This window comes from Rhagoletis pomonella, unplaced genomic scaffold, assembly GCF_013731165.1.
Source record: "Rhagoletis pomonella isolate Grant_MI unplaced genomic scaffold, Rhpom_1.0 Rhpom_scaffold_00014, whole genome shotgun sequence".
NCBI classification, from domain to species: domain Eukaryota; kingdom Metazoa; phylum Arthropoda; class Insecta; order Diptera; family Tephritidae; genus Rhagoletis; species Rhagoletis pomonella.
This window is the reverse complement of record NW_023458568.1, coordinates 16,314,265-16,331,074: the sequence shown is the minus strand read 5'-3', so window position 1 is coordinate 16,331,074 and position 16,810 is coordinate 16,314,265. Positions and strand designations below refer to the sequence as shown.

At 35.8% G+C, this 16,810-nt stretch overlaps 2 protein-coding genes across 2 annotated transcripts in view; one reads left to right on the top strand and one right to left on the bottom strand.

The window, feature by feature from the left end:
- The window catches only part of LOC118749279, a 136,917-nt gene extending 123,242 nt beyond the window's left edge, over window positions 1–13,675 (top strand). The window contains exon 5 of the mRNA XM_036484080.1: window positions 13,491–13,675. Coding sequence (XP_036339973.1) covers window positions 13,491–13,597 — 107 coding nt within the window. The 3' untranslated portion in view covers window positions 13,598–13,675. The remainder of the gene's footprint in view (window positions 1–13,490) is intronic.
- Window positions 1–16,810, bottom strand: part of LOC118749276 (protein furry-like) — a 1,083,341-nt gene that overhangs the window by 537,456 nt on the left and 529,075 nt on the right. The gene's annotated exons all lie outside the window — the stretch shown is intronic.

The following is a 16,810-nucleotide window of genomic DNA, read 5'->3' as shown; positions in this document are numbered from 1 at the left end:
CGACTTAAAAATATCTGGCCAAGTTTAGCTGTTGAAAAAAAGTAACTGTTATTTACCGTCCCCGCACTATACAGTTAGTGGCTAGAAATTTTTGAACAAACCTGTTGTAAGGAAATGGGTATTAAAATCATAGATCGCCAAATTTTCCTAAATTTGTAAACTAGTGTAATTAGTCAGTGATATTGAACCAGATAGTAATACTGAAAATTCTATTTCACTATCACTATGTAGTGCTAGTGAAACTTTAAATGCACTTTCACTAACCATATAGTGGTAGTGAAATTGAAATTCGCTACCACTAACCACATAGTGGTAGTGAAATTGGAAATTCATTTCGATTTAATGCAATTTTCCCAACCCTGATAATAGTTAGATGTTCATCACATTTTAAAATAAAACAAGTAAAGAAGTATAAGTTCGGGCGAAACCGAACTTTATATACACGGCGCAGGTATCAAATATCGTCGTTTCAACTTTCTCTGAGCTACCTTTGCATGATAAGTATGGGTCTTTACCCGATTTCAAACGTTTTCGATAATATGCAGAGTTAGACTTAATGATATAATTGAACCTAGTTAGGTACAAATCGATTAAGTGGTTACCGAGGTACACCGTTATAGTTACAAAGTGGGCGGTGCTACGCCAAATTCCTAAAAGTCTATAGCAGTGTTATTTATTGTTAGGAGATTGTTGTAACTATTAACTTTAAGTAAATTAGCGTCCTCAGTTATTGAAATATCGGAGTTTTCGTATATCTGAAATTTACCGTTATACGGGAAGCGGGTGTAATTTTAGTCCGATTTTAATAATTTTCAACAAATTGCTTTTCCGTACCAAGGTTATTAAGTGCGCTGAGTTTGGTGGACATTGATAAATCGGTTACCGAGATACACATTTGTGGTCATAAGTGGGCGGCGCCACGCCCATTATCCAAAAATTTATAATATTATAATTTTCTCCTAAGTGGTTATTCCAATCATCGATTTTAAGTGAATTAGCTCCAGTAGTTACCGATTTGTGGGAGTTTTCGTGTTTCTGTAAATTACCGTTATATGGCAGGTGGGCGTGGTTATTGTCCGATTTCAAAGATTTTGAACAAATTTCTTAGCTAAACCCTACCCAAGCCTCGTACCGAGTTTGGTCAGTATTGGTGAAACGGCTGCTGAGATAGAGCATTTCATCATAAGTGGGCGGGGTCACGCCTATTTTCCAAAAATTTCATAACAATATTATTTTTTACCACAATTCTACTCCACATACTAATTTTCAGCAATTTCCATCTAATATTTACTGAAATATCGCAGTTTTTGCATTTTTCGAAAATACCGTTATATGGGAATTGGGCGTGGTAACATTTCGATTTCGCGCATTTTCAATACCAACCTACTTTGGATAAAGGGCAACATACATACCTTCGTTGCGATATCTAAATTTTTGCTCGAGTTATCGTGTACACGGACAGACGGACGGACGGACAGACATTCATTTATGTATACATGTGTCCGATTCGTTTTGGCTGTTACAAACAACCGTTATGCGAAGAAAGTTAATATACCCTTGTGCACAAGTGCGCTCAACTATGCGTTTTTTCTTAGCGGCGTTAATTGTAGAGATAGAACTTGTACTCGTTTAGAATACTTTAAAGAAGAATCGATGCCAGTACTCATACTTTCAAAAAAGTATCGATAATACTCGTACTTCGAAGTATTTTTAAGGCAAACGTGAAAAGTAAACAAAAATCAGATTGATTTGCTTTTATGACCTCTTCCTATTTGTATATATATACTAGACACTGCTGAAATATGATTTAACAAGGTTTTCGAATGAAGTTTTTGAAATAAACTTGCAATAAGCACAAATCATATTTAAAGTCTTTAGAAGCAATTATTTTAAAGGTTTTGACTTTTCTTGGAAAATGAAATATAATTCTATGTTGTGTAAAAATTTCATAGCTGTACCAATTATCAGTAGCTCACTAGGACAAAATGTATTTATATTAATCCTTGTTATGGCAGTATATGCACTAAATTCAGTTTCAGTTTTTTCAGTTATGACAGTATTGAAGTAAATGAGCGCTATATTCATTTACAAGACATTCATATTGTATATCATAGAAGATAATTTTCGTACCCAGTATTTAGTGGCAATTTTTTTTTAATTTTTCTATGTAATTGAAAGATCGAAATTTTTGTGCAACGCTTAAAAAAGTTTTTACATAGAAAACTTTTTAGCTCTTCGATACTTTTAAGTATTCGCGATCTTTGCTCGGTACTTGTCTTTTTCCTTTGACGTTTCTCCTCTCTTTACCAGAAATTATCGGTAAATCCGGGTTGTATTTTTTTAATACAGGATTAAAGGGTGAACACACCAAAACTGCGACACTTAGAAATTACTACCAGAAACAAACTAGCAGGCTTTGAAATTATTTTTTTTTGTATTATATAACTTGGAAGTTTAGATGTTATTAAAATGTTAAAATATTAGTTATTATTTGTTCTATATGCAAGTAATCGGTATTTTCATCGTACACGCGCCATCATGTTCTGCACGACTGCATCATCGACTTTACGCGATGCGCACAACTACTTTGTTTTGCACTCTTCAATATTTTTTACTGTTTCACCTGTTTTCTGCAAGATTTCTTTGACAATTGACCAATATTCCCCAATAGGACGTGGCTCTGGGCTATTGGGTGGATTGCAGTCGTGAGGTACAAAATTGATGTTATTTGCATTATACCACGGTAATGTGTCCTTGGCATAGTGGCAGGTTCCCACGTCCGCCTAGAACAGTGGCCTACTCCTTATCTGTTGATAAATGACAGAAGACGCCTTTTGAGGCACTCATCCCGATAAACTTGATCATTCATTGTCCCGGATGGGAAAAAAGGGCTGCTCTTACGGCCACAGGATCAAATAGCTTGCCAAACCATGTGGTTTTTTGGAAATTTGGACTTCATTTTCAGCTTACAACTTTCAGGGGCATCTTGACGACTTGCGCCAGTATAAAAATCTTGACCTGCAATATATTTTGAATTTTTATAGCAGTAGGTTTCGTAGTCCATAACAATGCAGTTGTATTTTTTAATTTAGAATTCATACAACTTCCGAATGCGGGATTTCGCTGTAACATTCTACTTTGCGCCTCGGTCTGGCGCTGTTTGAGCTGTAGAACATCTCAATGAAGCTTTACCTCTTGTACGAAAAACTGCGATCTGCGTACGGATTTTGCAACATAACGCGACAAAATCTTCGGATTTCGCGAAAACGCACTGAGGACCTTCCGAGCACTGTTTTTATCACTTTGACCATGCTAACCCACGCTCCCTGGTTTTCCCGTAACTGCCAGGCCTTATTTGTACCGATTAAAACCCTGCAAACTGTCGAATAGTGCAATCTTTAATTTTTTAGCAATTTTACGTGTACTTAAGGCCGGATCATTTATAAACTCGTGCAAAATGGTTTGTCTCGTTTCTAACTCGGTTGCCATTTTTAACTCAACTAGGAATCGAATTCAAATGAAATTTCTTCTACGTCCAACTAAGGTTATGTGGTCAGCTTATGGTATTTGAATTTCAAAATATTGAATTCGTTTTGTGTAAGTTATAAGCTTCCCAAAGTGTCGCAGTTTTGGTGTGTTCACCCTTTATTTTATAACTTGGTTTTCAGAGGGGAAATTTTGTGTTCTTAAGTACGTATTGGATAGTTCAGCTCGAAAAAGCAGATAATGTGGCCATAAGTATGTAGGTCGCTAAACAAAAAAATCGAATATAACAATTTTGTGAAATTTATTAAGGGCAGCAGTCTACCGGATATCCGAATCTGGCTCTTACTTTTTACACGGTATCTGGCAATTTAAACGAAATAAGTTAATAGTAAAAACAAATATTTTTAAAACAAGCTTTCTAAATATGAACGAAATCGGACAATAAATACTGGTTTAACAAATATATCGACTCGTGCGCCACCAATCGGCAAAATCTCTAGTGGAGTTATTCCTTTTCTTGTAGTTAATATGTATACCTTCTAAATATAAACCAAATCGGACTATAAATGAGGGGTTCTCAAATATCTCAACTCCTGCGCCACCTACCGGATTAACTCATCTGTCATATTGCATTGTCATCGGGTTCTGTGCAAGCTTTGAAGTTTCAAGTCTCTAGGTCATCGGGAAGTTGGTCAATAATTGATTGCACAATTTGCCCTTAAGAAACATGCATACATACATGGGCGTAGCCAGAACGAAATTTAGGGGGGGCCCATACAAAATAAAAAATTCAAAACCAATAACTTACTTATGTACTAAAATTTTTTTTATTATAGCTTAAAATTATTGTAACCAATAAAGGTAAATATGTTGTACAAAAAACAAATAAACAGAAGTTCACAAAAGTTGATATAAAACTATTCGTCGATTTAAATTGTTAACTTTTTACTGAGCATGTTTATTTTACGAGGAGGAAGCATGGAAAGCCTAACCCCTTCCGTGTGAGACTTTAACCCAAACTAAAATTCCTACCGTCATGTACCGTTCCCCTCCCGGTACCACCGTCAAGGATTTCGTCGGGATTATAACACTGTGTGACTGATAAGGTTATAGATCTATTCTCTTCCTCTTCTTCCTTTTTGGCGCTGTAACCGTCAAAGCGATTTTGACCAACTGACGCCTATTAGAAATGCCAAGTGAAGCCAGAATACTTTCAGAGCTGGGGCGTCGGTGTCCATTCGAACGACATGATCAAGCCAGTTGAGCCGCTGTATTTTAATACGCCACATACCAGCACGGGCATGATGAGTGATTTATAGTGTGGTTTTCGTACGTCGAGAGAGGACTTTACTCCTGAATTGCCTACTCAGTCCAAAGCAGCACTTGTTGGCAAGAGCGATTCTGCGTTGGATTTCCATGCTGACATTATTACAGGTGTTAATGCTGGTTCCCAAGTAAACGAAATTCTCTACTTCCTCGAAATTATAACTGTCAAAAGTGACGTGGGTGCCAGGCGCGAATGTGCTGATTGTTTGTTTGATGACAGGAGATACTTCGTCTTGTCGTCGTTTACCACCAGACCCATTCGCTTTGCTTCCTTGTCCAACTTGGAAAAGTCAGGACAGACTTCGCGGTTTTTCTTACCGATGATGTCAGTGTCATCGGCATAAGCCAGCAATTGTACGCTCTTGTAGTAAATTGTTCCTAAGCGGTTCAGTTCTGAAGATCTTATTATCTTCTCCAACATCAGATTAAAGAAGCCACATGAAAGAGAGCCGCCCTGTCTGAAACCCCGTCTGGTGGCCAAAGGCAACAGAGCAGAGCTGGTGGTATTACTCAACGTCATTTTTCACAGGCGTATGACAGACATAGCGGCATATACCTTTAAGTACTGTCGAAAGCGGCTTTAAGGTCGACAAATAGGTGGTGAGTGCGGATCATTTTCTCGCGGGTCTTTTCCAAGATTCGGCGTACTGTGAATACCTGGTCTATGGTAGACAATACATTCGATAAGACCTTGCAACCTATGCTTAGAAGGTTGATCCCGCGGTAGTTGGTACGCATGGTCGCCTTTCTTGTGGATTGGGCAGAGCGCACTTGAATTCCAGTCGTCGGGCATGCACCTTATTACCTCCTTGCCATCGTAATTAAATAGCTCAGCTGACAGGCCGTCAGCTCAAACAGCTTTGGCACTTTTCTTCATAGTCAGGCGCTGGGATATCGACTCCATCGTCATCGACTGGGACCTCGAAGTGCTTCCGCTATTCAAAAGGGTCGAAAAGTGTTCCCTCCATAATCTGAGTACGTTCTGGACATCGGTCACTAGGTCGCCACGGTTGTTCATACAAGAGTCTTGAAACCTTCCGTAAGTCGCTCAACTCTCTGCTAAAAATTTCGGGTGTTTTTTCTGTCAGACAGCATTTCAAGCATTTTCTCACACTCGTGATCGTACCAGTAATTAGCGGGAAATGTGGTTCCACTGCTCGCGCAAGTCGGTTTGTTGAAGAGTGCTCTCTCACAGCAGGTGTGAGGGTCGAGCGCCGAATCCATTGGCCGTCTGTTTTGATTGCAGCTTTTCGACGTTGAACTTTCCCTGCATTGTTGGGGGCCCTTTTTTTGCTTCTCCGAGGTTAGGTCGTATATTGGATGCATCAATATAGTAGTGCGAGTCGATGTTTGGCCCTCGGAGTGTACGTATGTACATCTAAAACATGGAAGCATGTCTTCCGTCTATCACAACATGCTCGATTTGGTTTCCCGTTTTTCGATGTGGAGACATCCATGTAGCTTGAGAGAACGAAAAATGACACTGAAGATGGAACAACGCCGAAACCGGTTTGTCTCCAAACCAAATTTGACAAGGGACGACGGAAAATCGTTCCACAATACATCACACTCCTACCCTGTCGGAAACACCAACAACGAAAATGAGAATAGCTTGATGGATGTTTTTATGCTAGAACCCAGAAATACATACTGCCAAGATTCGGGCCCCGGCGAAGTGGATCATCCTCAGCCCGCCGTTTCTATGTGGAGGCTGATTTTTTCGACACTGGCACCAAAGATCCCTTCGTTGCCCACCTTGGCATTTAAATGGCCAAGCACGATTTTTATACGTGTCGGGGGCAGCGCTAATATGTACGCTCTAAGCTAAGAGAGCCTTGGATGCCTCGTCCTTCTCTTCCATCGGGGAATTGGCACATGTGAATGAGATGTTGAAGAATCTCGCTTTGATGCGGATTGTGGCTAGACTTTCGTCCACTAGAGTGAACGCCGGTCTCTCTCCCACCACAAATCCAACACCGAATTGCACTCCTTTACGTGGCAACTGTAGTAGACGTCGCAAGGCTCACGCTTACCTTCCTCGCCCCGTCCATCGCATTTCGTGGAGGGAGCTGATGTCAGCCTTTATTTTCCCTAGGACTTCAACCAGCCGGGCAGAGGCACCATCCCGATTAATCCCCAGCGCACGCGGGGTGTTACGCCCTCCCACTTTACCTCGCTCCCAAACTAGCGTTCGGTCGCTACCCAGAGTATTCATGGATATAAATATCCGGACGTAGTTAGCTGCGATTTGAACCGTAAGCACACGAATCACTTCTGGCCACTCCCAGGTGAATGGCCGTCAAAAGCTTTGCAGTACTGGGAAATGTACAAAACATAGTGGCCAAAAACGAATATCTCAACTAAACCCTGATGAATTTTTTTAAATTCGCTCTACATACCTGTATAATAAACCAAATAGCCGGACAAAACGTTAAATGATATACATACATATGTATGTATGTATAAGTATGAGGGCGTATTGAACATTTTGAGTACGCAGATTTTTTAGGCTGGTATATTTATTTATGCTAAATATATTACTTGATTTTGTTTTGTCACACTTTAGAAGTAAACGTCTTGGCTGTTCACCCAACCGCTTAGTAAAGACACAAACCTAAAGACAAAGTAATAAACAATTGAACTATAAATTTATTTATAGTTTCCGTTCAATAAATTTTTGCTCATTGTCGACTGCAGCCAGGTTTTTACCCTTTTAAAATGGAAGTGCTTTGAAGTTAGAGATAATAACTTGATACAGAACCGGATGATCCACATATCTACTTTTCATATCAATTTACTAATTATTTAGTTAGCGTTGGGAGTATAATTTGTTATACAGTATATATATAGGAAAAACCTTGAAATTCAGGGGGGCCGAAATTATCAAGCAAGCATTTCGTGGTAGTATTTTTGAATATCTAGGCAAAAATTGCCCCTACCTGGCTACGCCCATGCATACATACATATATACATACATACAGAGCAAGTTAAATAAAAGCTTGTAAAAAGAAACTGTTTCGATTATGTAGTAACTACTGCTAGTAATTGAGGCATTCGGTCCTCAATTAATACCGTGCCCAGGTTATTTTGTTGCGTGCCATCAATGGCACGTATGCCTTAGGTTCGCCAGCCCTGTATTAGTGTTTGGCCGAGCTTCTCCTCCGATTTGCGGCGTGCGTCTGATGTTGTCACACAAAGAGGAGGGACCCACAGTTTTACGCCGACTCCGAACGGCGATTGTATTTTTATGAGAAGCTGTTTTTCGTGGCAGAAATATACTCGGGCGTTGGCTATTGCCTGGCGAGGGGCGACCTCTATTAGAAAAACCTTTCTATTTTCATTTTTTTATGTTGGTCGGAAACTGGGCTTCCAGGCCCTGCGGAATGGCTGCTCGCATTACTAACCACAACCGCCGCCAGCGATTTCTTCCTGTTCTCTAATTTGAAGATAAATCTTCGAGGACGAAGATTTTCGAGTGAAGAAAAATTATGGCGACGGTAGGCGAGTATTTCGAAGACAAAGACGGCGAATATTTTTCAGTAGGTTAAAAGCCGTTTTTGATAAATGTAAGGAGTACATTGAAGTAGAGGGAGATTATATAGAAAAATAAAATGTTTATACATTTCTATCAGCAGTTTTAATACCATTGGCTGAAAATTTTCAGCCTCCCTCGTGTATATTTGTACATATCGTTACCTTAATTCACAGAGGCCTTTGCACGTTATCTACCAAAATTCAATAAAGTACAATACTACATACCTAAATTTATCTTAAAATGCGTAATAAAAATTTTACACATACTTTACATCCTTGATTGTTGCAGGATGAACTATATTTATATTAAAAGCAACAAAGCAATCAGTCTCGGGATTAAGGTGGCCGCTACTGTATATTTACATATTTGCATAAGATAATTTCATATGTTTTTGTTTCATGCAATTAGGACTTTGATTGCTCCCATTTTTTTCAGAATAAACTTTGATTCGGCAGTTGTTTGAAGAACAATGCGGTTGACATTTAAAAATGTATCCTTCGCTCAGATCTCAGAGACGCCTGGAGACTTCTGCTTGCTGCATTTAGATGTGTTTGCACAGAAACAAAGGGATAATTAAATATTTTTCATGTTTACAACTGTTTTCCGCCGTAAATAAAATATAAAGGGCATGTCGCTCGTGAACATTTTGGCTCCTCTTTCGACATTCCCTAAGAGTAATGCAGTGCAAGGATAAAGAAGTAGGTACAATTGTACCTTTTTCCGAAGGAAGAAATTAACAAAATCATATTAAGTATTCTCTTAAACATTTTACATTGCATTGTACCTTTTTCGGAAGGAAGGAATTAACAAAATCATATTAAGAATTCTCTTAAACATTTTACATTGCATTTAGAACAGCCACTATGAAAAATTAACACTTTACTTAGATATCCTAAAATTCGTAATTTTTGTTATATTTATTATAATCGAAATTGGAATTAATTTCTTCCATAAAACGCCATTGCGCCCTTGACCGATTTACTCCCCTCTCGAATGACGGTGTGAAATCTACGAACGCTCTACCTTTGCAATTGTTGGAATGCATTTTTTAATCTATTGAAACCATAAAAGCTAAAGTTCCCCGCTTATGATAACATTTTTTAACTTTTCTATTAATTTTATTCAAATTCAAATTTCATATTTTCTGTAGTTGAGGGCCTCAAATTGAGGCAATAGCTATTTGACCCATATTCGCTATTTGATTTCTGGAATATATTTAAACTGCTTTCGAATATACTTACGGCAATTCCTATTATTTTCTCTAGGCTTGCTGCAGCTATTAAAGGGAATCGGATAAGTTAGCAGACTTTTCCAGTTGTTTTATAAAAAGCTGGAAAAAAGTAAACTTCGCAAAGTGTATTTTTGGTCTATTTCGCCAATATTTTTCATTAGTCAAAATTAGGCAAAAACAAAGCTTCTCCGATTCCCATTAGACTATACTCTGGATGTAGATATAAGCTCTGTTAAAAAAAGCTAATCAAGTTTAAAGTAAATCCACCTTTTTATTCATATTTTAAAAAATATTATTAAAAAATTACATACGAATGATGTAACTTTTTTTAGGTACAATCTGTCTCATTTAGGTGCATTTATTTTATGATATTAGGTACAATCTGAAATTTCCATTTTCATCCCTGATGCAGTGCCGAAGAGCTCGAGGAGTAAAGGACAAATAAAATAAAGGGATCGTACAATCAAGTGAAAAGCTTTCTCTACATTTATGCATGTACAAGCACATACCAGTGTTGGGAAATGAAATTGTTCCTTCAGTACGAAATCTATATAAAAACTGTACTTTTCGACTGTAAATTGTATCGACTTTTTAATTTTGCTAAGATATTTTATTAGTACGTGCATACATACATACATTCCCTTCAAGGCCAATGATTTGATGGTATTCATGGGAAAGATTATGTCCGTACATATTTTACACTTTTAACAAAAATGTCTATGCACATATTTACAGGTACACTTCTGAACAAAAAGCTGTTTTAGGTTATTGTTAATGGATAAAAGAGACATTTGAATTGGGGACTAAAACGTGATATTTTAACAGCATTTCAAGTGCTTATCAAAACTTTATGACCCTCATATATTGACAAGATTTGACTATTTATTCTCATGTTATTTAATTTTTATTACATCTTTATAAAAATACAGTTTATACTTTAACAAAAACCGTATAAATCCAAGCTTCAATCCTTGTGCAACATTAAAAAAAAACAACAAACTTTCATAAAAATTTCCAGCTTTTTAATTAGATTTCCTACAAATATTTTGAGTACGTAGTTTTGTACCCCATTCTATTTTAATGTAACAAAGTGCAAGTTTAAAGTAGCTGCGTCTTGCCGCATACTTAGATATGATATGGAAGAAAACGACTGACATCAGCAACAAAAAAAAAACGCCAAAAATCAACGGCAAGTTCCAACTACTTTAAACATGCACTTTATTATACTGAAATTGAATGGGCGACAAAACTGCAAAATATAAAAAAAAAATAAATAAGAAGCTCGAAATCTTTACGAAAGTTTGTAGATTTTTTTTTTAAGGAATAAACTATACTTTTATAAACAAATTATTAAAATTAAAAAATAAAAAGTCAAACCTTGTCAATATGTGAGTGTCGTAAAGTTATGATATTTAAGAAAATCATTTATCTTAATTAACGAAGGCATTGATTCTAAATGAAGCTGATTTATACATTTTCTTTTAATAAGACTTACAATCGAAAATGTTTTTCCAAAATTTTCCTAGGACTGTGAAGCTGATAGCTGTCTCTAAAAACTAATTGGATAATCATATCTATATACATATGTGCTATGTTATAATGCTCCGTTGAAGACATTTTTTCAAAACTTACAAAGGCAAAAACGAAAAGGCGAAAACAATAAAAGAATAAAAAAAAAATCCCGCTGTGAATTTTCAGATCTATATATTTTTAGTATTCATCACAAAACTGTACTAAAACGTAAAGTATATTGCAAACGAAATTGTATCAAAAATGCCAACACTGGCACATACAGAGATATGCGTATGCACATACCTACTACAAATGAAAATAAGACTGAAGTAAATCCGGGTATAAAAATAGCAAATGAAAATTGTGTAAATATTAAGACAAGGAGCGGACCAATATTTAAGTAAAACATAAAAAAATTTGATGTCCTTTAGCTCTATTTTTTTTGGCAAGATGGTACTTCAATTCAGTTCAGCATATTGCAATACTGTAATGAGAGTTTTCGAACCCACTTTTTATTAGTTAGTGGCCTAATGGCATTTTGATGCCGTGCAGGAGGTAAAAAGGCAGTAAATTCTTGAAACCCATGAAACCTTACAAGTCTATACATAATTCAAATAAAAGTTTGTGGGCGTATACATACATACATATGTACATACATATTTTATTGCAATGTATCTAAGCATTGATGTGAACAATTTTTAACCATTCGACTTTGCATTCGCCCCTTTCAGAACTTTTTATACCCGAGCGCACTTGTGCACATAACGGTTGTTTGTAACAGGCAAAACGAATCGAGATAGATATAAACAAATGTATACATAAATGATCAGAATGAAAAGAGAAATCGATTAAGCGGTGACTGTCTGTCCGTCCGTCCGTCCGTCCGTCTGTGCACACGATAACTCGAGTAAAAATTGAGATATCTTAACGAAACTTGGTATGTGCACTTCTTTCGGGCGTAGGACAGATGGTATTGAAAATGGGCAAAATCGTACAATAACCACGCCGACCTCCCATATAACGGTAATTTTCAGAAATATGAAAACTGCGATATTTTAGTAATTACTGAAGATTATTCACTCAAAATTGATATTTACAATCAACTTTTAGACGAAAAATAACAATATTATCAATTTTTGGAAAATGGGCGTGGCCACATGTGTATATCTTGGTAGCCGTTGCACCAATTTCTTCAAAACTTGGCACAGTTGGCCTTGATACACCATACCAAATGACCGAAAAATTTTAAAATCGGACAGTAACCACGTCCACATCCCATATAAGGGTAATTTAGAGAAATACGAAATACTCGATAAATCAGTAAATATTAAAGCTAATTTATTCAAAATTGATGCTTGCAACAATTCTTTACCAGGAAATGCATTTATGGTAAAATTTTGGAAAATGGGCGCTGCACCTCCCACTTATGATCAGATATATGTATCTCGGCAACCGTCGTACCAATTTGTACCAAACTCGGTATGGTTATTGTGCTATCCAGACAAAAGCATAACGTTGAAAATTATTGAAATCGGACTAAAATTACGGCGGCTTTTCATATAAAGGTAAATTTCAGAAATGCTTGAAACTTCAATATTTCGAAATTTAAGGACGCTAATTTACTCAAAATTGATACTAAAAACAATCCCTTGAAAAGAAGTAACATTGTTTGCCCACATATGACTATATAAGTTTATCTCATTATGTCTAACTGAACGTTCTATCGAAGATGTTTAAAATAGGGGTAAAAGCACCCCGGCTTACAATGTAGTGGTAGTTTTCGGAAAGGTGGAAAACATATATTTAATACTTGCGCCGGATATTTAATGTTCGGCTCCGCCCAAACTTTCTTACTTGTTTAAATATAATATGCCCCTATTGAACTTTGACTACTAGATTAAAACACTGATAGGTTAAGCACTCGTTCAATGTTCTAATAATTTATAAAATTTTTAAGTAATAAAAACGATGACTTAAGTTGATTATAGCTTTTTTAATGTTATTCCTAACATTCGCATTCGCATTCGCGAATGTGAAAAATATGACATTGCATGACATGCATAAGAATCGCAAAATCGTTATTAAAACAACAGATTTGTAAAATAAAAGCTAGAGAAAATACCGCCTATCAAGGCAATGCCTTCAAAGAAAACCCGTTTTTTCGCGCTCCTGTAAAATTTGAGTGTCCTAAGATAGGCGGTTTTGCAATCGAATCGATTGCTCGATCTGAAACTTTGCACAAACATTTCAGAACTATTCTATCAATAAAATTGAATTAAACTAGTCCCATTGAAGCGTGTGGGGAGACAAAACATAGTGATTGTTGTAAATGCAAATATGAAAATGATTGCCAGTAAATCTGCCACTAATTCATTCTCTGTTAAAATTTCTCATTAACAGTGTCCGAATATTGCCGCAACAGCGGTGGAGCTAGCGCGTCAACACGTCGACGCGTCATGACACAGCAGTACTGGAATGAGATACACGAGCTCCACCCAATCAAATAATGCAGCTACGGAGTGATGTAAATTCAAATTGGACATAATTCGTTGTCCGTAAAAATAAAACTATGTACACAAAGTATTTCAATGTGAATAAATGTATGTTTCTATGCACTCTATGTTTGTAGGTATATATGTATAAGTAACTTCTAAAGATTTGTTCAAGTATAAATAGGGCTATATAGTATTTTAAAGACATTTCTAAATCGGAACAGCAGCAAACACAAAGATATGTATTTTTATTATGTAAGATTTAGTGATACAAGCGATGTTTTGTTAGGTATATTTAGAATACAATTTGTAGCAAAGGTAGATATTGTATAAGTATTTAATTTTAGGTAGTGGTCCACCAAATGTTTGTACGCTTACTGCTTTAATACATATACATACATATATGCATATATGTATATGAGGCATTCTTTAGGTTCTTTAGGTTCTCTAAATGAACTATATACATATGTATGTATATACATATAATATATAAAAAACGGCCTTAATATTTCCATATGTAAGGTGCCCATGATTATCATAAAGATAGCTATAAACAATTGAATTTTTTGAAGTTGACTTAAATACATATTGAAGATCAGTAAATTCAGGATTAAAAATCATACCATCATAATCCTGTGTTTTTTTTTTATGCTGAGATGTTTTATTTTGTGAGAGCGAACATTTCTTTGTAATTTGTTTTAGAAAACTTATGTATCTTATGTACATATGTACATATCGTCACTAGACACGAAAAACAATGCGAGCTCAAAAGTTGACCGCAAAAAAACTTCGTCGAAGAAAGACTCTTAACATAGTTAACGGAGAAGAAAGACGCGTAAACTTATTTTTGCTGTCAACTAACTATGTTCGAGGGTGTAACAGTTTTCCAAAGAGTTTTTGGGGAATGATACTAAGTCTATTTTTACGCATCTTTCTTCGCCGAAGTTTTGTAAATTTTTTTTTCAGAAGTCCTTTTTTGCCATCAAAACACTCTCGCGTCCTTAATTCGTGTCAAGTGGCGATAGGTACTACAATATGTGTATACTTCATCTTAACGTTTTTATATATATAAAGTGCTCATGATTGTCCTAAAACTATCTTATTTATAAACATTGGAATTTTTTAAAGCTGATTTATATACAATTCACATTTAGAAAGCATGGAAGTTTTCGAACAACTAAATTTAAAGTATCTATTTTTGGGACGATTTACACTAAGAAAAAAGTAACATGGTTTTTTCAAACAGCGTCATTTTTCCATGTTAGCCATTCGATATTTTTGAACAGAAAAAGTATTTTTTTAAACCAACTTAAACATAAGTTTGTTCGACCGGTCACAGGGTGGTGTTGTCCATAAATTTTTATAGAGAATGATTTCAGCCCAATAATAAAATTTCCAAACAACGCCACTCTGTAAATGGCAAAAACAAATTTGAACAAATGTACCAGTCGCGTAATTTGGCTTGAATCAAAACCAACATTTGAAAGCACAGTTACATGTTGTGCCGGTAGCTGAGTGCGCAAAGATGCCTGCTAGTACAATTCGTTGCGACCAGTGTTGCCAGAGAAACATTTCGTTCGGAGCTAAAACGGCCGAAAAAAGGAGCTAAAAAGAGCTAAATAATACTAATAGTAGCTAAAATGAAGATCTAGATTTTTTTTTTAAAGTTGAGCATTTATTGACGTAAGGTTGTTTTCACATTTTGCGCAATTTAAATAAGAACAACGAATTTTATAAGTTTAAGTGTTGGAAAAAAAAACTTTTAAATCAAGATAAGGTGTATATATTTCGAATTCGTTATAACACTTAAATGTATGCACATACTTATATAAACTAGACAATGAACTAAAAATACTTTACAAACTGTTGAAATCTGCTATTTCAGATATTTGAATTGACCATAAAAACTCGGGTTACGAATAATTTTTTCGAAATTTTTTTTCTTAAGTTTTACTTCCTTCTCTCCTTAAATGTAAAATTGGTAAGAAAAAACAAAATCCGCGCGTTCAGAAAAACAATTTTCTTCTAATTAATTTTTGAATTCATTTACCTAGATCCATGCAGTCTGTATTTTCCCTTGGATACAAATGTATGTTTTTCCCCTGAATTTCGAAATTTGTAATTTTATAAATGCTTAAGTTTTGGGTTTACTTTTCTACCGTGGCCACCTGAGAGAGAATACACCGTCTGAGCTTATCGGAGCTCGAATTACTGTCCGGTATAGTTTGTGTGCTCCTGCGCACGTTGCATAAATTAATTGACTTATTTGCCCATTTTCAATTTGCTTGCGCGCCATTTGCATTAGGAATGGAAGTTTTCTAAGTATTAATCGAAATAGAATAATATGAAGGTATCGAAAATAGCCTGAGATCGCCAAAGCCAAATAAATTTTTGTCAACACTTGTAATTTTAATATATTACCAAACACAACTAAAACTTTCTGGAGCTAAAAAAGTGCTAGATAATTTTGAAAAGAGCTAAAAAAAGAGCTAGGAGCTAAAGCCCAACTTTCGGAGCTAAAAATAAAAATGAAGAGCTAAATCTAGATCCAAAAGCACCAAAATGGCAACACTGGTTGCGATCAGAGCGTCCAGGTTCAAACCTAGTTAAGCGGAACATATCTTATACATAAATAGGCAATCATGTTTTCTTTACGCCCCTTTTACGGCTAAACTATACATCTAAGGTAATAAGTATATGTATATCATTAGAAAGGTATTTTGATGCTGATGTGCAGACATTTTTTCAAATTTCAAATTAGATTAAAATAAAGCGAAAAAATCAATTCAAAACTGACACCAATACCAATGCCATTCATGTACATGGTTGGGCCGGAAATGCCTCCTAAATGTATGCTTTAATATTCATACCGAATTAAGGAAACGTTTTAAGCAGCAGTTTAGGAATAAGATTTATGTATGTACATGAATAGATTACGACTAATACAAGGAAGAAGTTAAGGTTAAATATGGAGAAGAAGAAAGGGATAAAGGCAAAGATTAAAATAAAAGTAAAGAAACCTAAATATAAAGACAAAGAGCAATGTAAATTTAAACACTTAATATAATAGCGAAGGTGTGGGTGATTATGTAGCTGAAGAAGCAAATGAAGATAAAGATGTGTTGGTGTTGGTTTTGGTGTTGGTGTTGGTGTTGTATTGTCTTATGTTGTGTTGTGTTGGGTTGTGTTGTGTTGTGTTGTGTTGTGTTGTGTTGTGTTGTGTTGTGT